The sequence below is a fragment of the Ciconia boyciana genome, chromosome 2 (assembly GCF_034638445.1).
Source record: "Ciconia boyciana chromosome 2, ASM3463844v1, whole genome shotgun sequence".
NCBI classification, from domain to species: Eukaryota; Metazoa; Chordata; class Aves; order Ciconiiformes; family Ciconiidae; genus Ciconia; species Ciconia boyciana.
The window spans coordinates 78,175,505-78,199,906 of record NC_132935.1 but is presented as its reverse complement, the minus strand read 5'-3'; the positions used below and the strand labels follow the sequence as shown (position 1 = coordinate 78,199,906).

Here is a 24,402-nt window from a genome sequence, read left to right as displayed (position 1 = left end):
TCAAAGTACAGGGCTTAGCACCTGTCATTGCCAAAGTTCATGAAGTTCCTGTTGGCCCATTCCTTCAGCTTGTCCAGGTCCCTCTGAATGGGAGCCCTGCCTTCCAGGATATCGATCAGTCCTCTCAATTTGGTGGGATTATCATAAATTCTATTAATACATTATAACATTATATTTATTTAATAATTACATAATAACAACAATCTCATCGAGTACAAGGCATTACCCATGTTTGTATTGTTATCATACATTCTCAGAACTAAACGATGCCGGCATAAATGAAGAAAAGGTTTAAATTTCTCTTAAGGATGGTCTGCTTTCATTCCCAAGATGCATGCTAATCCATGTGAGCATGTATTTCATGCTGAATTTGAAGTCTTGGTTTTGTTGAGGGACTTCAGAAGGGGAATCTTTAGTAAAAGTCTACGGATCTTGTTAATGCAAATGGCAAGTGAAGAACTCCTCTAAATCATACAGACAATTAGATTTGGTTCAGTTACATTTCACTGATTTTGCTAAGAGGACCTGCAAGATACTTCAAATATTTCTGTTAGTAAACCACAAATAATTTAAAACACATGAGGTCACTGAGTAAGAAAACACAAGAATACTTGACAGCAAAAGATAATGAATGCTAAGTGTGGTGGCAAACACTAAGTATAAAATGCAAAGTTTTCAGAGTGTGACGAGTTATCTCTGAATTCCCATTTGGTGAAACACAACTGCAATGAATATTTATTGCCACCTTATTTAGCAGCACGAACAAAAGGAACTGTTATAAATAAACAACACTATGACAGTTTCATTGCTGTTAGCTTGACGTTCTCATCTGAAGTCAATCAAACTGAAAGACAAAGCAATGGGGGAAAAGACTAACTCAAACGTCCAAATTACACAGTTTCTATTTTTGTGTTAACTACTGTCATCACTGATTTGTCCAAGACTTACTAGTGTGAGGAAGCTGCTGGTGAAATTTGACAGGTGTCAGCATGGCATTTGCATGCTTCTAGATTGAAATGCAGGCTTTAAATGTAAATTTACATGACTTGTTTTAAGGTTTCCTTAGCATATCAGTAAAACTTTGAAGTGATATAAAGGGGGGTAAAATTTACAAAGCAGAGCAATGTACATTTTAAGATGATGCAATTAAGTAGTCAGTAGTACGGAGGGGGGCGGAACAGAAGCAAGCTCTGTCTTTGTAACTTCTTGCAATGTCCTACTGGCTGCTCTTGCTGCAGTACCTCACCTCTACCCTTTGATGTGCAAAGGAAACCACCTCTCCAGTGCAGCTGTGCTGATAATAGCAGGTGACTCACTTTCAACCTATTTGTCCTCAGACCTATTTTGACAGCCACTTTATTCTCCAGAGCGAGCAACGCAAAACTTTAAATGTGTCACTAACTTCCACAAAAACCTCCAGTGCATATTTAGTAACCCATCTGCTCTGCAAAGCTGAACTCGGGTCAGAGATGTACTGAGCCCTTTGACTCAAACCAATTAATATACATGTTCGTAAAGTATTTGCAAGATAGGTATATGAATACAAGACAGGATGCACATTGCCTAGGTAAGCTCAGAGGCTTGTGCCCCCACCTTCCCACAGCTGGCATTTTGCAGGGCAGTGCGTGCTCTTAGTGCATGTGCACAGCCCTCTAGGTCTCTCTCGTTCACTTAGATCAGGGCTGCATCTTCCCCCCAGGAATGCACCAGGAAGGCTGGAGGAGATACGTACCCAGAAGCTTTTCATCAGCATCTCTACTGACTGTTGCATTCTAAAATGTGATGCCTGTAGCAGGCTATTTAATATAGGTTGGTGATTGTCAGGGAGGGGATACGTAACTGGAAAATTATATTGTAGCAGCAGGTTGGCCTGCTTAATTCTGTTTGTTTAGTTCATAGTACAGTTTGAAAGGAACTTTCTTCACCAGAATTCCCACGTGGAAGAGACAAACCTTTCACACTGACTCTATGCAAATGCTTCCCCATGTAATTTCAGCTAAGCCTTAAATGCCTGAGCATGCATCGCATCTGCCCATGTAATGCTAAAAAGTAAATCCTCAGTACATCAGCCAAGCTCCACACCCAGGCATTCAGCTGGAAGACGGTTATCCTCTAAAAACCTCATCAACAAGAAGTGCGTGCATAATTGACCACCTCGTTGGAGTCATGTAAATAACCATGCTGGCCATAATGCTAGTGTAAAATGAAGATGCTACAGCTCTGTGTCTGCCTAAAAATCTTGCAAAAAAAAAAAAGAGTAAAATGTGGTGAAGAAAACCCAGAGATTTAAATCCCAAATACCAGTTAGTTCTACAGTATTTTCTCTGTATAGTCAGCCTATCAAGAATAGATTTCTTTCTATTGCAAGTTCCTGTGGAATAGATAGTACATACATGTCAGTGCACTGGCCGTGACAGCGATCACTGCTTGGCAGCTGTGATTCTGAATATGTCTTTCTAAATGAGTTTGCTAAAAGCATATATATATATCACAAGCCTATCATGTGGTTTTTGTCATACTAGAAAGGTTTTGTCCCAACCCTGCTATTTACGCAAGAAGCTCCATTTTAGGATCTTATGTACTGCTTTGGACAAGGAGAATGAAATGAGTCTTTTTTTTATATAATACAGTGGCATAGCACCAAATAAACAGATCATACCTATTATCTTTCTTTGGACTCGGGACTGAAGTTTGGGCTGGAATGAAGGAGACACACTGCCTTTGGGAGAGAAAACAAGGCAAGTTCAAGAGGTCTTTGCTGAGTTTTTGACTGTTGAATTTTTAGGACCAATTTCTAATGACACAGAAATACGTTCCCATATAAATCACCAGTTCTGCTCTTTGTGGAGATCCTTCAGTGTTTAGGTATTCAGAGACAGCTTTCTTCCTTTATCATAAGCTTTCTTTGTTCAATGCCTGTATTCAGTCAAGTAGCTTTTTCAGACTCAAAGAAGGTCCTCCAAAAGGACATATTCTGAAAAAGCCAGGCAGTAACTTCCTAATACAACTTCACACCTCCCCAGATGTTAGTTTCAAATTAATCATCTGTTCTGGGGACAGCAGATGGAAAATAATATTCCTGATTAAATGGGTCTAATGAGAGCTGGAGGACCTGCGCTGACTGCTAATTTTACAAGACATCCTAAGGAGTTTTTTGACTGGATAAAGGGAGAGTATTGATGTTTACTGTCTGCAAAAAAAAATCCCCCCACTTCTTTGATATTGGGGAACTTTGACAAAGCAGACAACTGGCTAATCTATTTTGATTTTGGCCTCCTTGAGTTTAGGATCTGGGAATGACACTTGGCTTTATTTCTCAGTCACAGAAGTGAGGCGACGGCCTGATTTGAGTTTCACACCACAGCTCCAAATCTTAACATCCTTCCCAGCTGCCAGGAGAACAGAGCAAGGAGGAAGCACGCACCACTTTCTAGGATCCAGACAAAAAGGGCATTACAGGATCTTTTTCACTGAAGCTCCCTCAACAGAAAGGCACCTGGAGCAGCTCTGCAATCAGCTCCTGCAGTAGCTCCTACCTAAACCTGCTGTCCTGCAGCCCTCCTTGTTGCTTCTTTTGCGGTACTGTGCTGTGCTGTTCTCCTTTGACCCCTCGTTTCATCCCCTTCCATGATCAGGCTTTTTTTATCCTGTGTTTTAGCTGCCCAGTTGTATCTTCCACAGCCTATACTTCTCTCTCCCTCAGGTCTCGCTCTCTTCCTTCCTCTCACACACCTTTCCTTTCCCAATTTTCTCATTTACTTTTTTTAGCTTTGTCTGTTGCAGAGAAAGTAGAACCTGTCTAGCGTACAGCTAGACAAAAACCATGAACTAATTTTCCCTAAAATAGATCAACCCTCTTCCTAAACCTCTTAATTAGCTACATTCCTAGCCATCTCCCTTCCTCCCTGGTCAGAAGCGCAATGCTTCTGCGCTCCCTGCTGTCCCCTTTTTCCTGCATCTCCCTCAGCACAGGCTGCTCCTGCTATAAGCCATCGTGTCTTCAGTAGGAGCAGTTTTATTTTTGGTGCAGCAGGAACTTCATCCTGCCCTAGTTCATGCAGTGTACTTTTCCGTCTTTCTTCCTTGCACGATTTTTTGCTGCAGCTTATCACACGCGCTCTGCTCCCCTTCTGCTACAGCTTCAAAGCGCTCCAGATTTTTTTGATTTGCCTCTCCTACTGCTCCAAGACTCTGAGTGATACAGAGAACCTCCTACAGCCAGAAAGTGACTGTGATTTTTAGCGATGATGTTTGCTATAACTATTTAAAGCACACTTAAGAAGACACATAATAAGTAGGTTTGAGGGAAGTGGTAGCAATCCACCCACTACCTTCCTTTTAGCTAACCCTTTAATTAAATATTAAAGATATGGTTCTCAGGAAGATTTAAAATAACCCACTGACAGAAAAAAGAGACAGGTTAAAAAACAGCAGAAAAAGAAATAATCCCCCCCCCAAGACTTACCACACCTTCACACTGCTTTTAACATAATTTTACTGTGCTGATGAGGGAAGAGCTTTTCCGAAGGGAAGTAACAAACCTTATGCTTTCCAGTGCTAGATCCCTCTATACGTTCTCAGGGAGTCCCACCAGGGATTGCAAATTATTTGATGCCTAACTAAACATACTAGTTTCCTCTTTCATAAAGGATAGCAAAAAAAAAAAAAGTTTATAAAACTGAGTAAATAAATTACTTGAAATGTTATTCCTCACTCAAAAGACACATTCTGCTGCTGGATGCACAGAATTGATACACAGTTTGAGGGGAAAAGTATATATACACTGATTACAGCATCGTCTCCAAGTATAAAGCAGGGTGAGATAAATCACAACAAGATCTGTGCAGATTTGTGGTATGAAGCATTTCCATTTATAACTCAGATAAGGCACACCAGGTGGGTACCACAAATGGTCAGAGGAGAAAGAGAAGAGGCAGCTGATGGAGATGAGAAGTGTAAAGAAACCAGCTATGTCCACGAAACTGAGTGGCTGACCTGCATAACCATTTTCGTGAAGGCTTTAATTATTCTCCCTGTCTAGCTGAAAAACTGCTACACTGGCAAAGCATCTGCAGATAAACCGAGCAGTGTTTTTTGCACCAGTACTGCAAGAATATCTGCTCTGCTGCTTCTTCGCTTCTGTTTGAACTCCATTGTCCTTTGTTACTGTTCTGTTCTTCTCTGCTGTGTGTGGCTTTACATCAAACTCCAAACCCCAAAACTCTGTATAGTCTCCACTGTTGCTGTAATACAAACAGAAACTGGTCAACCATTTCGATTTGGTCTAGTGTTAGCCATATAACAGAAAGTGTTTTCAAACACACAGTTTTCCCCCTCCATATTAGTCTTACAATCGATACTGTCCTGCTTTCAATTAAAATATCACCACAACAGATACATCTATAAGGTGTCTAGAATTTCACAACAGAAAACCTAGTACTTTGAATACAAAAGTTGGCCAAAATGATTGAATTCCTGAGGCAACAGAAACGATACTGGTGATTTTATTCAGCATGTGTCCAATACGATTTTCCATTCGGAATGCACATTTTTTAATGCTTTTCTTATACCATTCTAAACATTACCTTCAGCTTTTATGGAGTCCCTTAGAAAGTTGGTTTTTTTTTCAATTTGTTTACCAGAAAACTTAAATCTTAATGATTAAATAAGAGGACATTTATATACATCAGTGGGTTTTCTCAGATACTGGGCTCTAAGTACATACAATGTCTATTGAGTGAAAATAAAAAAGAAAATTCCAGTCATGCAAATCATCTTACAAACCATGTTCCATTTGACTTGAAAATTTTTACTCTGTTACTGGCATATCATTTTGAAATTAAGCAGATTTTTTTTAAGGTTGCTTTGTCCATTTCCATTCGTTTGTTTTGCCCTTTTGAAGAACTGACAGGCCACATGCTACTGCAGAAGGTACCGGCAGGATAATAAAGGTTCTGCTACCACCAACCAACCACTCCAAGCCCTGGCGTGGATGTGTTTAAAAAAACCACCTAACCTTCAGCTAACTGCACTGGTTTATTTCTGAACAGAACATCACAATATCAGCATAGATAGCACATTGTAACCGGTTGGGTGATTCCACTTAGTAATTTTTCAACACTAGGACCTTTCAGCATTTTAATTCTGGTTTCATTTATGAATTAAAGGTCATATATAGAGCACAAATGAGGTCTAAATTTAGTCACAGCAGACCACAGTTCCACATAAAGACAAATCTTCAAGTTATGTTGACCTGCTAGGAGACAAAGATAAACAGCACAGCAAACATGTACCTGCAATGCACTGCTTCCCTATTAAATATTAACTGTTTCATTTACATTTAAATGAACTGAGCAGTAATGGATAGAGTTTCCAGTACTGCTGTTTGGTGCTGCTGTCATGGAAAGAAGCTGAAGACAATGTGGGCTGTATGGGGGCAAATGACTCAATCTCAGCATCCGCTCAAGTGACTTCAATGATGACCATTCTCCAGTCTTGAAATATAATCCTACACAGCATTTTTTTTTCTCTCCCTCTGTAAACACATCTGTTCATAAATAACTTAGATGTCTCCGTGACATTCATGGTATGTAACTGAAGCTGAAGTAGAAAAGGATGGGCGGTGTACAGCACTGAGGAGATGTCACAGTACTTTTGTTCAGCATTTTTGTCAAGTGCAGGTTGCTAACATCAGCCATCAGAGACGGGAGGGGTGACCCACCCATATTTTTCATGGGTCTTCACCAAACTCTTAAATGTTGCTTCAGCTTCCTTTCGACTGAATGACTTTTTTGATTTGCCAGCTTTTCTGCAGATACGGCCCTGCACCAAACAAAAAAGAAAACCTTCATTAAACATGTGAACACGCAGCTGGAAACCACAGCTTAACTTTTCAACGCATCAAGCCAAGAGGCATTCACTTATGGGTACCAGAAAGCAGAGTCCCCAAACTGGGGCAGACAAATACATTATTAGAGATGATTAAAAATGATATGCAATAAAGGGGGAAAAAAAAAAAAAAGAAAAAGAAGACATCTGCCGGGCTATCGGGCTATTTCTTCCCGGCGAGCCCCCGTGCTGGCACGCTGCCCTGCATGCAGCAACCAGCGGCCGCTGCTGTGGCCGCGCTGCATGGCTCGCCTCCCTCTCTGCTGCGCGGGGACCCCTGCCAACAAACGAAGGGACCTCTACCATAAAGCATTTGGCATGCGGACCCTCATGCCCACCCTGTACGGTCAGGGGTGCAGCCCTAAGCAGACAGGGACTGTGAGGAGCACACCAATACGCCACAGAAACGGGGCCTCGGCATGGCGGGGTGCCGCTTTCCACCGGCTCCTGGGGACAGGCGGATTTTGTGAGCATTCCCCGCAGCCCTTTTCAGCCACAGGAGGGGATGGGGGTCCCCAGCCCCCCCGGTCCCCCAGGGCCAGCGGCTGTGGGTGAAGGAGGCAGGCTGCTGCAAGTGGTGCCGAGGCACCAGCTCAGGGCTGGGAGACGGAAAGAGGTTTCAAACCAGTTTTGATGCCACGCTCGTAATACAGTCTGAGGTGCGAGCATCACAGAGTGGAGGACCCTGGAGAACCATCATAAAAGCAGAGTGTTTCTGCATGCTACGTCTCGGGGGTACCCGTGACCCCGCTGCCAATGCAGAGCGTCACTAAAAATTACATCCATCCCACAAAACACACTCCATTCTTCTTCTAATCTGACCCGTGAGAAACAAATAGCCCTGGCATTTCTTAAAGGCAGGAGCACCTTAAAACCAACTTGTTTCCAACCTACATAAAAAACTCAGATTTGTTTACTACCCCTTCATGACAAGTTTGGTAATAAATGAAAATATGCACATTTAAACATACTGCATCTTTATTACTTTGCAATTAAATATTACCTCTAAATGCACGGCAGTATGTAATTTCAAACCCTTGTTTGGCAACAGAGACATTTACTGAGTTATTAATAGCTTACCTTATTTTTCACATTGGTCCATGTCAATTACCAACTAACAGAGACACAAGAAAGAAATATAGCTGCAGATTTACTCCACGCTACACCAACAATACCCTTTAAAGTATGTCTATTGGATTTGTCACAAAATAGAAGATTATTGAAGTAACAAGTCTAATAATTTTAATAACTGTTTGATAGACTGCACTGAAAGCCTTTTTTAGAATAAGTGGTATTTGATGAGCAGATACCATATTACAGTGTTAGAAATATTAAGAACCAAGTTAGTATGTTCTAATTTTTTCCATTCTTTTGCTCAAAATGATGCATCAGGCTGCATCTTTTGCCTCCCGTATTTTACTGTCAATTTGGAATTTAAACTGAAAATTGTCATTCATAATCGCATGCAACAAATAATACTGAGAAAACAATCAGGTATATGGAGCTGAAAAAAAGGGGAAAAAAAGAAAACAAACTCTGTCCTCGGAGTATCAAAGTTATTTTTACAGACTAAAGTGAGTAAGATTAGTCTGCAGTGTGGACAAATCATTTTGTTCTAGAAAGCTGTCACAATATTGCACAGATATGCTTTTGTGTTCAGCGCCATTCCTATTATAACAAAACTATGGACACATGAGATAAAAAAGCTGTTTCCTACTCCTGTTTTAATAAGGCATTTTTCTGTGTGGCTTGACTTCTCTTTCAGAGCCTACCTTAACTAAAGATTAGGAACAGCCTCTAATTCCCACCTCGATTTACTCACAGCCAATTTATACCCATTTGGTTTTCACAAAAATAGCTATTTTACCTTTTGATGCTTTTCCTCGCCTTTCTCCCTAGTCGCCATTTACAGACTAGCAATGTATTTCTTCTTTAAATACCCCTTGATAGACTAAACAGCAAGACACCTTCCCCATTCCCATACTAATTTGGCAATTAATATTTACCAAATAAGGATTATCTGAATGGTACTCAATTTAACCCCGCTAATGAATTTTCTTAGAAAATGTTTCTTTTTAGTTGTGACAAAAGGAATAATTAAATAAAATGGGTAACATATTTTTAAAATCTCATTGACTAATTATCTTACATATCCTGCAGGAGTATTTTTGTTGTTACAAAACATATTTTATTTTCTTCCTAATCTGAGCTTTTGTTGGAAGCAGAGAAACATACGAAAAGATAAAGCAGAGTGCAACAGAAGGTGAAACCAGCACAGGAAATGCTGTCCTCAAAATCTCACCGCTGAAATACTTTCAAAGTAAATATAAACTTACTCTACTACTTAATTTCTGGATTAGGTCCATTTGCCACCTCTTGTCTTATACATATTATTTTTTATCATTTAAGGCTTTGATACCTTTCTGAATTGTGTGCATAGCACCTAGCACAGTATGATCCATGTCTTCCCCAGCTTTATCAAAGTATTAATCTGATCTGTACCTAGGAATAGGATCTTTGCATGGAGAAAGATCTTTGCTATCGCTCATGTTCAGTGTCAGCTACTTGCTGCTTTCAAACAAGGAAAGTAAGAATTTTTTGGTGTTGCAATAATGCAGTGAATACCATCATCACATCATCTAAAATGTTACTGGAGCCACAGCAGATGAAATGAGCATTGTTCCACGAGTTTATTCTCACACTTCTTTGTTATTAATGTAACGGATCATTAAATCCACTTCTAAAATGCATTCTGCAGAATGCATTCTGGTACCATATGCAGGTTGTATGTCAACTGCATCATCAAAGACCAGCTAATTCTACCCCACTGTAGTCCATGGATTTCTATGTTTATACAGAAACTATGGGTGGCATAGTTAGCACTGTCTATTATTAACCAATATCCTGCCAGGTGTTTATAATTTGGATAAAATTTAACCTCATGGACTGAAAGTTTCCCTTTTTGGTGCCTCAAGTAAACCTGAGGTAAAAAGAAAGAAGGCTGGAATTTCAGTCGACACAGTTCAGATGCTTTTGAGTCTATACTCAGGTGGTATCTACTGTCTTAATGATTTTTAGCTTTTTGCCATTCCCACAAAACTCCTCCCAAGTTAGCTAAAAAATGGCATTTTGGATGCAATTATAAAAGAAAGTGTCAAATGTTTTAACAGGCACTGTTACCAGCTCTGACTACAGTTAATTTTCAGACTGCTACTTAAACATGCAGTCATTTTAACTCTGGTCAGGAGACTATGAGCTGCTGCATTCTGTAAATATGACAAATATAGAATCATAGATTAGCCTGGGTTGGAAGGGACCTTTACAGGTCATCTAGTCCAACCCCCCTGCAATGAGCAGGGACATCTTCAACTAGATCAGGTTGCTCAGAGCCCCATCCAACCCGACCTTGAGTGTTTCCAGGGATGGGGCATCTGCCACCTCTCTGGGCAACCTGTTCCAGTGGTTCACCACCCTCAGTGTAAAAAATGTCTTCCTTATATCTAGTCTAAATCTACCCTCTTTTGGTTTAAAACCATTACCCCTTGTCCTATCACAACAGGCCCTGCTAAAAAGTTTGTCCCCATCTTTCTTATAAGCCCCTTTAAGTACTGAAAGGCTGCAATAAGGTCTCCCCACAGCCTTCTCTTCTCCAGCCTGAACAACCCCAACTCTCTCAGCCTTCCCTCATAGGAGAGGGGTTCCACCCCTCAGATCATTTTCGTGGCCCTCCTCTGGACCCGCTCCAACAGGTCCATGCCCTTCCTGGGCTGAGAGCTCCAGAGCTGGACGCAGTACTCCAGGTGGGGTCTCACCAGAGTATATGGTCCATACCATATATAAATACAGTGCTGGCCACAGCTTAATTGCGCACAACTGCATTTTGACCAATCTCTAAACCACGCACGTCACTACTGCCATGGTAAGGAATACAGACCATTTGCACGGCCAATGTTTTGATGTGTCCAGCACCAAATCAAGAAAAGATATCAAACCGATATCTGAACAAGATCAAAACATTCCACAAAAGATTAAAAACAGAGAAAACCCAAGAAAGCCTTTCATAAAGATATTAATGTTGACTTTAGCTCTGAGAAGTCACACCAGAAGCTTATTTAAATACTTGCAATACTTTCAGACACTCACAGAGTGCTTTTCATAAAGGGATAACTGAAAACCTAATTAAAATAAAAGAGTTGGAGAGAACATTTCAGATTTTGCCATCTGCTATGACTTCATATACTTATCAAGATATCATTTTAACAAGCTAGAAACACATGAAAGGTAAAAGTAATGCCACAGCATCCACGTCGTTTACGCAGCCACGCTGACATGCAGGGGGACATGCGCTGCACTTAGCCTCCTCACTCACTTGTGCTCCTGCTGCGCCCAGTTTGCACGGCACGGTGAGCAATTGCACGCCACTCCTCTACTCTTTACCCAAACTAATGAGTTTGAACAAACAGCTGATAAGGACCCAGTCTATAACCCTGATAACTGCTAGGAGAAAGACCTCCTGGAGCAGCCTGCTGCGGGTAGCCTTCTGAGGACCCTGGCCATACCGAGGGACCGCTCCCTCCCGCCATATTCAGCAAAAGACCCGAGGTAAATCTCATATGATTTGCCACCCGCATTTACAGACCACTGCAGGCAAATCTGGGAGCTTTTCTTCTTCTCAGTGATGCCACAGTAGTCTCCACTTTTTCCACAATCATGAACACATGAGCATGTCCTCCCCTTGAGAACACCATGTGACACTGAAGCACATCCTCAAAAATATTCAACTCAACATCTAGCAGCTCTTTGAAGTTCTTCAGTATCATTATCTGCAATGTGCCATATCTCTTCTTCCCCAACAACAGCATGTCACGAAGGGGTCCGAAGACAGAGTTAAGTCCTGTACAGAGATACCAAATATGAGGCCTGAAGCTCTTTAGCCCTGTAATCCCGCTACAACCATGTATCTGCCCACGCCTGGCCTGCGTGTCATGAAAAACAGTCCTGACATTTCCTCTGGTATTTCCAGAATCAGGATGGCCTCAAGGAGATTTCTTTGGCAGCGATGAAAGGATTTATCTCTCTTGTCAAACCAACTACAGCAGCTCCCAGACCAAAACCCACCAGTTGTGGCAGAGCACACAGCATCAGGTGCGCTTCCATGTCGTATCACTTTGGCACTACCTGGAAGGACAGGACTACATAACGGTGGCTGGCCTTTCACAGGATCATACAACCACCAAAGTGCTGGCTGGAAGGGACCTATGGAAGTCTCTAAGTCCAACTTAGACACCTGAAGCTGAACTGCCAACACAGGTCAGCTGTGGCACTGCATAGCCAGGTCCTGAATCCTTCAAGGTTGCGCTCCACCCTCTCCTGACACAAGTCCCTGTGTCACTAGGTCCCAAATTTTCAGAGATTTATTGTACGCAGTCATAAGCCCTTAAAGGACTGAGGTTATTCTGGAAACAGCATAAGCTCCTGTGCTACACGTCTCTGAGATGCCACAGCAAACCCTTCAGGCACACCCAGACTTCTTTCCCTGGACTGGTTAACAAAAAGTTGTATACATTGCAAACAGTACGCAGCTAATAGACTCAGAAGCAGGCAAGCCTTCATCATGTTGTTAGCACTGGTCTTAACGCAAACTCCTCAGCCCTGCATTCCTTTCATTAATCCTGCATATGCAAATAACTCAAGGTTCATCTTCCAAGGGCAAATCATACCTGCCTTCCCCACATGGGGCTAAATGTGGCCCATCATTTAAGCCAGCATAAGGGTGCATGGGTACAATTTCATTTTCTCCCTTCATCTCTTAAGAGATCTCTATAGCAGGCTCTAGTGATCCACTTCTAGGTAAATGTCAAGAGATGGAAAACAAGCAAAGGTTTAGAGAGGTACACAAAAGACTGTAGGAAGTCCCTGTGCCACACACTGCATCTGTGGAGATCCCTCCAAGGACAGGAAGGAGACCCACAAGGATATGCCCATTTTCCAGGTCTATTGTCCCTGGCTTCTCCATGGATGATGCAAAAACTGTGGATTTTCTAAGAGCTGGAGCACACTATGAGTCTCCAGTATGTAACGTGTTCCACTAATGTGCCAGTGACTAATGGCTTTGGGCCTCAACTGTTCAAAGCCACATACTGTGCAAACATACTCAAATCTTTTTTGATAAGTAACAGAGGAATACAGTGCTTAAGCCTGAACCAGTCTTATTCTAGAATATTTAAACGAGTTTTCAGAGAAAAATATTTCCACTGGCTTTAAAGAAGCATTCAAAAGTAGAGCAATGCTGAAGTAAGCTACTGTCATGATTGCAATATGTCACAACATCACTGTTAAGAGTGCGATATACACAGTCTCTCCTCCCAGTTACATGGTTTATAATTTTTTTCCTTCATGTACTGATGAGGCAAAGTTAATCATGTCTCAAAAACCGCACACAATTTATATTGCGCTATATATAATTATTAGCTGTAGCTAAAACAAAGCAGTATAGAAAATGATGCAGACAAATACTGTTAATGTTGCAGCATAAGTGAATTAAAAATGGGATGTTTTCCTGCAAATATGTAATTTCTGAAGCAGTATTTCCACGCCTTTTTTGGTCTCCTTTTTAAGAATAATCCATACAAAGAAGTGAAAACTCAGCAAGTTCCGGCTTTAAAGCACCCTATAAATTGCTCCTTCTGGGAGTGTGACTGTTCTTTGTCCAGGAAAAAGAAATCTGAGTTCCAGCTGAGTAATTATTAACGCTCGCTCGTCTGTGTGCAGCCTGGTGCAAGTAGCTCTTAATCGATACGAACGCTTACAGCCCCAATCCCTCCTTGACAGCTACAGAGCACTGCGCTGCTCTTCCTCGCCTTTCCCTAAAGTCAGCACAGTCAGCAGCATGATTTCAGTACAGACGAGGGTTAAGAAACTCCCTTCCTGCATTTTATGGGTGGGACAAACTCTGTGTTGGCAAAAGAACAAGAAAATTTTGGCAGCCGACCACATTCTGGGAAGGTGCCTCTAGCATCTCCAGGGCCGAAGGTGCTGTCTTACAACATGGTGGCCTTCTGTCAAGAGAGATGGTCCCTGTCCCCTGCCATCAAATGGGCACCTGCTAGTCTAGATGACAAAGGGATGTTTTCTCTTTCAGTCTTCTGCTGAGCTCCCAGGACTACCTCTCTGTGGAACTGGATACCAGCAGAGTTACTGAGGGCAAGTCCAGGTGAAAAGGCTGGGAGCATGACAGCCCCTCTTTGCATCAGCCCACAGGTCCTCCACATCAGGAACCTGAAGTTACCCAGGTTAAACACAGACACGGGTGTAAATCCAACCAAAGCAAAGCAAACGATCCTTTATGACAGGTTGTAAAGACAAAGGAGCTACAGCCCAGACAACAATGTCTACCTCCACATTTCCCAAAGTTTCACCATGCTAAAAAACCCCTAGGAGTAAAAAGCAGACTACCTCTGGGAACATTTAATCGAGTTAAGACCAAATTCAGTAAGATCAGAGTCACAAGCCGATGTACTTTTTCCCCTGCTATTTATACAAATGTGTCAATCTCTCGACTAGGATATGTCTCATACTGATGCATGTGGACATCTACTCATAGAGCCCCCGCTTCTGAGTGCTTTAAGTACGTATCCTCAAATGACCTTTGGAAAGAGGATTCTCTGTACTTCATAGGTGGGAAAGAGGAATATAGTGAAGTTATATGACTTGCCCATGACTACACCTGAAGTCAGTGGCAAAAGCTGAAGCTAAACTCGGATCAACCTCTCCTAGCCTAAGTGCTCTAACTGTGAAATATCCTCCTCCCCCCAATAATTATAGAACACTTCAATACTAGGTATATTTTAATAGAAACGATCTTGTCAAATTTATATAAAATTTGACATTTATAGAAATTCATAGAAAATTTGAAAAATTAGTAACATTAATTTCCTCCGATTTGTCATGCCTTAGGTTTTTTTATGGGCACGTATTATGGAAATAAGCCCTACACGTCTTACTGCAGCTGGGGGTTTGTTACCATTTGTAACACAAACCTAGAAAGAGGAGAAATACCAAGTCCTTCCAGAGCTCCCAAAGCTTGACTATGAGAAGCAGCTGAGCTCCAGGCCATTTCATAACGCAGGCTTACTCTTCCTTCCTCAGGTTTATTTTCACTCATCTCTGAGTGCAGATTTGGCATTGTGACTGACTTGTAACTCTATCAAGGAGTTCTATCACTGCAGAAGGTCCAGGGGTTTTGGAGACCCTGTGCAGAAAAGGATTAAATCAATGAGGATCATCGATTTTAACACCACGCACAAAGTCGTGAAGCAGATAAAAAGACATTTTCCAAGGACAGACTCTGCACGTGCATGAGGCAGGCATGTATCTGCCACACATGGCTGAGAACAGGCACACTTGATGTACCACTCCTCAGTCTGACTTTTAACTGGAACGGGGCAAATCAGATTGGCACCTTGGTCCTGTTTCAGAACAGGAATCACCTGAATGTCTTAAGTGTGGTGCCCACTTACCTGTTTCGTGCAGACCAATAGGGACTGCAAATTCATTTTCATCAGAGCACACCTGTGCTTCTCCCTAGCTTATCTCTTTCAATTCCCAGCACAGCGCTGGTTTCACTGCCAGCCAGGTTAGGTAACAGTACCATGTCCTTCCCGTGCAGCTTGTCCTGCAACTTCCAGGATCTACTCAATTACCGCTGTTTCCAGCTGGAGTTAAAGACCAACACTGTCGAGTGCTCAGCACTCTCTAGAAATGACTCTGTGGAGTACGACTCAGACCAGCCCCAAGCCACACACTTTTCAAACATACGATGATATTCAACAGAAACCTGGTATTCCATTTACAAGTGAGAAAACTGGATCCTGCGCACATTCAGTTTAACATATATTTTGAGCCATTCAGACAGCATAATCACCGCAGCCCCTGAAGTTCCCCCTGTTTAGCCGCAGAGTAATTGCATGTGGCAATCCTTCCATCTTCCCATCTCCCTTCGCGCCTAATGTCAGCATTACCTTTTTTTGACAGTTACAGGAGAAGATAATTTGTAAACTGGAAACTGCATGTGAAGGACTGAATACGTTAAGGAAAAGAAGAGATCTTCACTGACTCTCATCAGCTCAAAGGAGCTCGGACGGGAAAAAGAAATGCAGATAATATTATGTTACTTAACCAACATCCTACTTTGTGAGAGCAGGTGCCCAGTCGGGGGACATGCCTCGGATCACACCTGGCAATAAGACTCCCGCAATACAAGGACCAGAATTACTGTGGAGTTACCAATCTTTGATCTGGAAGTCTCCGGTCATGCATGGAAATCCCTGGGCATTGTGCAGATGCTAGGAAATCTGCATAGTTTCAAGGCTAGCCTGTATAAGGAAGAGTAAATCTTCCTCCCAATAGAAAGTGGGTTATTTAGCTTACTCCTCCAGGAGGACACAACGTCACCCCTTGGGACTACGCTTTCTGCATTTGGAAAAATACAATTCTTCAACAAAGTATCTGACAAAACACCCAAATGCTACACAGTTGTCTCTATCTAAACACTTTCACTGAAGAAAATGAGGACGTTTTTTATAATTCAGGGAAAGAGAATCTTGCCCTTTTGAGCAAATTCAATTTTCTTATGATCCAAAGTGGCAATTCTTTTAAATTCTTATTTAGGAGATCAGCCAAGTATTGCCAGGAAAAATTAGTTCCACCTGCCATAAAAGAATGTTTTAAAATAAGCAGTTTATTTCAATTTAGTGATTTAACTTAGTTGATAACTACTTTAACACTAAGGATGATAGTTGAAAGTATTTTAAAATTTTCCTTTTTATGCTTTGAAGGGGTAAAATGGAGATTATGTTCCCCCTGCTTTTTAAAAGAATTAAAACAGCCTCCTACTTCAATGAGTTGGAATCCCTGTGTCTTCATTCCTCTCAGTAGAATATATTTGCATAATAATAGTGGATAGTCAGAACAGCAATATATCAGAGTACACATGAACAATGTTTTTTCCAGCTCATTCATCAGTCCGAGCATCTCAACATAGCAAATATATATGCTCCCACTTAAACTTCAGCTTGAAAATCCTAGGTTTCTCAATTGCAATAAAAGAGAAATCTTAGAAGGCCAATATATCTGATTTTCCTCTGAAGCTAAACAATATTCTTTGTTACCTCTTTGGCCCAGCATTTATACCTTTTCATGGGGAACAAGGCCCATAATACATTCTTTGTCTCCTCTGTAATCTTTGTATATAAGTCGATGTGTTTTTCAACCATGGACCTAAAGCAACATTTCTTCCCTTGATGATAACCGGCATCATTTGCTTAGGCAGCTAATGGGAAGCAAAAAGCAAGCCGGTTTTATTTTTTAAGGCCCTAATACGATACAATGGCTCCAAATCATTCAGAGACCACTGTGTTCTCTATACATTTCTGCAGCCTTTGAGATTAGCTGATTTATTCATGGGTACAGTCCTCAAACGCAGCATCTGGAGTATGAAAACCCATGGATTTGCAATTAATTTCTGCTATACATATTTGAAAGACCTGGAGTCTGCTGACCTCCTGGACACCATGCAAGTCCCATCTGCTATCTGCTCACTCATACTTTTGTTTGAAAGGATGAAGAGGGAGTAATTTAGACTATGATTAACTGCTACCTTCTGTATCTGTTTTTCATAAAATAAGCCCATTTCTCCTGTTTCAATCTGGTAGAAGTCAGCTGGGATACTTGTATTTTTAAAATGGAAAGATAAATCAGAGCAATGGTCATACAAGGCACACACCTCTCGAAGCAAACTAACGGGATTCCACTGAGGTATTTCCAATATTACAATACGAGGGATGAAAGTACTATATACCAACAACTTATTTGAATTCAGGAAATTTTCCTATAGAAAATAAAATCTTAATTAGAAATTATATTTTGGTTTTGATTTAAATCATTATACAGAAGCCCACCACAGCAAGAGTACTTGTAACTAGGGGTTCCCTGTTCCTATTTTAGTATGTTCTGACAAAATTTTTATGCTCCTTCTATTCACAGGAAGAATAAGAGAGTATTTTCCTCAAAACAAAGAACTTTTTCCAGGATATAATCTGCAGAGTCGCCAGTTACCTGACAGCTGCCTTTGGCTGGCGGTCCTGTCCCCAGCCTCCACAGAGAGAACAAGGGACTCGTAAAAAGGACAAGGCTGCTACTGGTCAACACTACTGCAAGCTTAAACCCAAAGTCCTCAAGGCATCAGGTGCTGCTGTGTTCGTTGTTCTCAAAAAAAGAAAAAAAATATTCCTGATGAATTATTTGGACATTGGCATACGTAGCTTTGTCCTCTTTTAAACTTCCACCAAACCAGCGTCAGACCATTTCTCTCCAGTGAGGAACAACATGTCTATTAGAGGACACAAAATCCTCTCCCACTTTTGGACAAAGTCTTCTGCTTTTCACTTGGCACCGTATCATCCGCCGTGTTTTCAAACGAGAGAGATGACCCCCCCCGAAACAGGGACGCTGGCCTCAGCCGTGTGCGTTACTCACGGAGAGCCACGACGAACCTCCCGCTGCTTCATCGCTCCCCTACGACCAGCACTGCTCCCCCTTCCTTCCTGCAGTTACTAATATTATCGTGACAAGGGCACTGTTATCAGGAAGCGGAGAGCAACAGACTCATTTTAAAAATCTCTCTCTTAAATGATCAACAAACCATTTTAACGGGTGCTGCTAAGAAGGAATAACACTCAAGGGGCCACTTCCACAGCCTGGATAGACAGACAGACATGGGAGGCTCTGCCTAGACAGGCATGTCGAACAGTTGCCTCCAGGACAACAAACAACTGGTATTGAAATTATTTTGTCAGCATCACCCCACCTCCTTGGCTGACACCCCAGCTCCGCAGCAGCTCAGGGCTACCATTTTGCCGGTTCGGCAGGGCCGAGCTTTCGCCCGTGACGACGGGAGGCAGCGAGCAGCTGGCTCTGCAGGAACGAGTACAAAGTCATCCCCTTAAAACCAAGGCTACAGTTGAGTTAAGGACAAGACCAAGTTTTTAAAAATAACATTCTGGATCCCAGACAGATAAACAGTCTTAGGCCTCTGATGTACTGAGAATTCCCCTCAAGATACTGACTAGAGCTGTGTGAATAATTGATTTTCTCAGCTGAATAGCTGAAGCAACCAACCAACCAAGCCCCAACTTTTTTGCTAATTAACTTTTTTTTTTTACTTGAAAACTGGGGGGGGGGGGGGGGAAGCGTAGTTCAGGACTGTTGAATTGTTTCATTCCAACAGAAATTGTCTCTCTCGCATTTTAAACATTTTTTTCCAGACAAAAAAATATCTAAAAATGCAACACCAGATTTGTGATAGGAAGCAAGGGTATGCAACCCATAAGGTAGGACATCTCTCAAGCAAGGTCACCTGAGGCTCCTGTATGGTTCCTGCTTGGTGAAATCTGGAGAAACAGCCACCCTGCTTTGAAATCCAGCCCCTGGGAGACATGCTCAGGTTTGGGAACCTGGACCCAGGTTTCCTCACATACAAAGGCAATGCTGAAAAGTAACGGAAAAGCGCTACCTCTTAATTTCTGTGTTGCACACTTGCGTCTCCTTACGGACATAACTCCCGAGTGAAATGTTTCACCTGTGAGATGTCAGAATGACTTCTCTCAATTTTTCTTTTACCTGTCAAATCCATTAAAAAAATCTGAACTCGTCAAGAATCTTGACGGCCCAAAAAAGTATTTTCAGTGTTAGTTTCGTCTGCTTTTTGATAGCTTTGTCAAAAAAAAGAAGGTTGTATATGTTCATAGGTTACTACTAGCTCTGACAAAACAGACCAAGAAGTGCTGTGTTTCTCTCCAAAGAACCAGCAAAGAACAGCAGCGTTACAGTTAAAACTCGGCAAAATGGGACTGATGAGAAACGTTGAATGAAATCAGCCACGTCGGTTTTATCATGCAAGTTGCCAAAAGGAGGAAGGTACGCTGGCAGGAAGTTCAGTCCTGCCTACTCACACCGGTGCCCGCGCCGGCAAGGCGCACTTTCGGATGCGTCACAGGCTCGAGTATTCACGATGATTTCACGCTAAATCATGGCGCTGCGAACCGGTGACATTTCTCTGGAAGGCCCCATTTACCCACCGGCACCAGAAGCACCCCATCTCCCGCTTGGCCTCGTGGCTGCCGCCATTTGCTCACGCAGGGTTATTTTGAGGCAGTGGAGGACGGACCTCGCCCTTCCAGCCTTTCTGATTAATAGCAAGCGTGATGAATATTTCACGCTATTGCAGGGTGCAGGCTGCTTGCAGAAATTACACAATTAACCTGGTGTAAGCCGTCACTATTTGTTCAGGACGGCTCCTTGCAGGCACCGAGACTACCCACAGCACGGCAAGTTACCCAAAACCAGCCCCGCAGCTCTGGGAAATGCAGCGCCTTGGCTCTCAACGTTTCAGCGGCTCTATTTTCATTTCTTAAAAATTACGGTCAAAAGTAGATTACCTGTAAAATGAAAAATGAAACGGGGATAGGGGAGCGCCTGTCGTATTTTGAGCCCTATTATGCAATGGAATCAAGATTACATAACGAGGGGAGTGCGATTACCGAAACGTGGCTCCCATGACACGGAGCCCGGCTATGACGACAGGCTGGCAACCCATCACGGACTGCACCTCTGTAACCCAGAAATTAGATTTATTCTCAGTATTACCTATTAACATTTCCACTTGGAAGGCATGTTCCAAGACATTGAAACGTGCATGTTACACCTATTTAACTACTAAGTTACTGGCAGCGATTTATTTCAGCCTCTTTTTCTGTCCCACATGCATTCTCTTTTTTTATAATTAACTTCGCAAACTTCTGGAAGAACGTTATTGAAACTCTTGCACTTTAAATGTGTTCATTAATAATGCACACATAAACATTCTCTGTAACCAGAAATTACTACTACTTTCTGGAAATCTCTTAAGTGGTTTAGGGAAGAAAATTATCAGATTATATAGCTTAATATTTATTACTAATAAAACCAATTTAGTACTTTTCTTCACTGAGCCATTTTATGATCCCAGTAAACCTTAATTTAACCAGGTTACAGTCAACATTCAATACTGCAGAAAGATGCTGAATTGTTAAAAAAATGGAGAGAATTTAGCATTGTCTTTCTAAACCCTTGTTTAAAATGATGAGAAATATGATCAAAAAGAGATGGGTTAACAGTGAGATGTGGTAAGAGTAGCTACACAACTTCAACATACCCCAGGCTCAATGTAAATTAAGGCTCTTTTTTTTCTGGTAGATGTTTTTTATATCCCAAGGTGACCTAGGAAACTTGACCTTTTCAAACTAAGTGCAGAGAAAAATACTATCTGGTTAAAAAACAGGAGCAGTAGGCCCAAATCAAACAGGGAAAAAGGAGGAAAAGTTACTTACAAAAGAGTCTGTTAAATAATCAAAATTAATTTTCTGTCTTAAGAGAAACCAAGCCTTTACTTCTGCTCGTGCAAGCAGTTCCACAGAGGCAAACAGGAGTAACCTCATTTTAAGCAAATTAAAAATGTTATTATTTACTCTTTCCTCTTCTCCTTGCCAAGATACGAATTTAAGAAGTTACTTAGCATCTTTTACTGACAGACGTGGAGCTGTGCATGTCCCCTGGGTTCAAGGGCATTCATGAAGTGAACAGGAGAACCACCCTGCCACAGCCATGTGTATATTGCCCACTACAATAACCACAAAGAAGGACTGGCTACGAGTTTCACCGGCAATATTTACCCATTTATTAAAAACGTTTTATGCAATACTTCTCTTCTACGCGTATTCTGCAGGAGAGAAAAAAAAAAAAAGCACAAAACGCATTGATTCAGCTCAGACGAGATCCTGTGCTGGGGCGGAGAGGAGAGCTGGCAGGAACCATCTAGCTGCTGTAACTGCAGTACATACCCGAAATTACTTGCTCCTTTCAGGCAGGGAGATTTTAAACTGGTACAACTTTGCCGGCAGCTCAGGCAGCAATTCCAGGTGTGACCCCACGCCACACCTCGGCCCTGTGCGCCAAGCCCCAAACCCGGGCGCAGCGAGGTCGCCTCTCGTCCCCCGAGGGATGCTATGCTGGACAGCACCAGACAAAGACCTGGGGGCAGCAGCTCCAGCGTCGCGCCCTACGCCAGCGGCAGCACTTCACGCAGGAGACCAGCAAGTATGGCTGACTAGCTGGCGAAGGGCAGGAGGCAGGAGGACTCGAATCCCAAACCCCACCAGAGCCTGAAGGGTCCCTTTTGCTTTGGGGCGAGGGAGGTGGCCCTCAGGGGCAACTGGCATGACATCTTGGTGCTGCACGCAGCAGAGCCAAGCGGAGGGACAAAAGACATGCAGGAGGACACGCTGGATGCATCTGCTCCTCGCCCCTCCAAGCTGCCCTGTGCCTCCGCCACACCAGCCTGAGAAGGGACCCCAGAGCAAAACACGTGTGTCCCTGTCTCCTTCCCACCAGCGGTGCCAGGTCCTCGGGGGAGACCCGTCACCCGGGCCTGGCCAAGGTCAGCTGCAGGTGGGCCCTGACCCGCTGCCCCTTGGGGCTCCCATCTAAACACGCGCAGGGACACACTCCCCCCCGCCACACGCACGCAGGGCGAGCGCCCACGGCCCCCCTACCTGCCCCTTGACCAAGCTGGCCGCAAACTGCCTCATGACGGCCTCCACGGTGTAGGCGCTGGACCAGCCGCGGGGGGTGAGCAGCTCCATGCAGATGGCTCCGCCGTCGAGGACGTAGCCGTTCTCCAGGCGGGGGCTGAGCACCCTCATGAAGGGCGGCGAGAAGGGGAAGTTGTCGGGGAAGGTGAGGTTGAGCAGGATGTACTCCGTGTTGGTCTCCTTCATGTCCTGCCACAGCACCGAGTCCTTGTCCACCTGGTGCAGCTTCACGTTCCAGTCGAAGAGGCTCTCGTCCACCAGCTCCACCGAGATGAAGCGGTCGCTGAGCCGCGCGATGTCCTGCAGCTCCTTCATCAGCCGCCGGGTCCGCACCTGCGTGCAGTGCTGCTGCCGGCCCGCGGGCGCCAGCGGCCCCGACCCCGACGGCAGCGGCACCAGCGGCGCCGGCGCCGGCCCCGACCCGCAGCCGGAGCCCGAGCCGGGACCGGGGCCGGGCCGCTGCGCCGCCTCCTTACCGGCGCCGGGCTCCCTGGCCGCCTCCCGCGGCTTCTCCCTGCCGCCGCCCGAGCGCGGCTGCGGGGGCTGCTTGGCGACCTCCGGCGCCTTCTTGTTCTTGTGGCCCCCGGGGCTGCTGTCGCTGCTGCTGCTGCTGCTGCAGCCGCCGCCGCCGCCCCCGGGGGGGCCCTGCGGCTGCGGCTTGTTGCTGCTGTTCTTCTGGTTGCCCCTGCCCCTGAGCGAGGAGCCCTGCTGGCTGCTGCTGCTGCGGTGGTGGTGGTGGTGGTGGTGGTGCTTGGGGTCCTCCGTGTCCCGGTTGTGCAGCCGGATCAGCCCGATTTTCCGCAGCAGAGTGGCCATGTTGCGCGCGGCTCTGCTCTCCCTCTCGGCTTTATGGGTCGGTGGGGGTTCTTTATTATTAATTTAAAGCCCGGCTCTGCGGATTTGCTGTTCGGGGGCGGGGGGGACGGCGCCGGGCGGGCGGCGAGGCCCCTCTCCCGCCGGTCTGGGCGCAGGGGGCGCGGGCGGCGGGGAGAGAAAGGCGGCGGCGCTGCCGCGGGGAGGATGTGCGGCCGCCGGCCGCCGCTCAAACGCCTCCCCTCGCTAGGGCTGCTGCGGGCAGCATTGCAGCACTGGGGCTGCTCCCGGCGACATCACGGCCCCGCTGCCGTGGCCATGATCCCGCGAAGAGGGAGGAAAAAAAAAAGAAAAAAAAAGAAGGACGAAGGAAAAAATCCCGAACCACCCGCAAGGGAGAGCCCCCCTCCCCCCGCGCACCGCGGGCGAAATCGCCTGCGCTGCAGATGGCTTCCCCCAGCACCTTCGGCTCGCACCCGGCCGAGCCAATCCCCGGCGGTTCCCCGGCGGGCCGGTCCCCGCGCCGCGCCGGGCGCCTCCCCCCGGGGAGGGGGGGAGAGGCCGGCAGCGGCAGCCGCTGCCTCCGCGCCCTCCCGCAGCGGCGGAGCGCGCTCCGGCCCTTTGTCCGGCGCCGCCCGCGGACGGGGCCGCGCGGCTCCGGCGGGGGAGAGGGGCCGCTCGGGGCAGCCCTGCCGCAGCCGCAGCCCCCGCCGCGCCGCGCCGCGCCGCGCACCCCGCGCTGCCTACGCGCCTGGCGGCACCGCCGCTGCGGGCCTCGGCGGGGCGGGGGCGGAGCGGCGGCCGGCAGGCGGCGGGGGCCCGTCCCGCAGCGCCGCCGCGCGGCCGCGCCGCGCCGTCCCGCTCTGCTCCGCTCCGCTCCGCTCCCCTCCGCTCCGCCCCGCGCTGCGGCAGCGCGGGCCCGGCCCCGGCCCTGCCGGCGCGGCGGGCCGGGGGCGGTGACGGCAGCGAGGGCGGGTTGGGGCGCTGGTAGCCGCCAGCCCGGGAAAGGCCGGCG

General features: G+C 45.0%; 1 protein-coding gene across 1 annotated transcript; it reads right to left on the bottom strand.

Annotated features, from left to right (window-relative positions):
- Positions 1 to 213: 213 nt before the first annotated feature.
- On the bottom strand, positions 214 to 24,183 carry UBE2QL1 (ubiquitin conjugating enzyme E2 QL1). Its single transcript, XM_072853051.1, has 2 exons — positions 22,536 to 24,183; positions 214 to 6,822 (listed from the first exon to the last, which is right to left on the bottom strand). Exons 1-2 carry the CDS (start codon positions 23,388 to 23,390, stop codon positions 6,691 to 6,693), a joined length of 987 nt encoding a protein of 328 aa, XP_072709152.1. The 5' UTR covers positions 23,391 to 24,183; the 3' UTR covers positions 214 to 6,690.
- Between the last annotated feature and the right edge of the window lie 219 nt (positions 24,184 to 24,402).

Coding starts and splice junctions, on each gene's coding strand:
- UBE2QL1 (XM_072853051.1), bottom strand. CDS start 23,390: ATGGCCACTCTGCTGCGGAAAATCGGGCTGATCCGGCTGCACAACCGG. Junction 6,823..22,535: donor CCAGCTTGGTCAAGGGGCAG/GTAGGGGGGCCG, acceptor TGTTTGGTGCAG/GGCCGTATCTGCAGAAAAGC.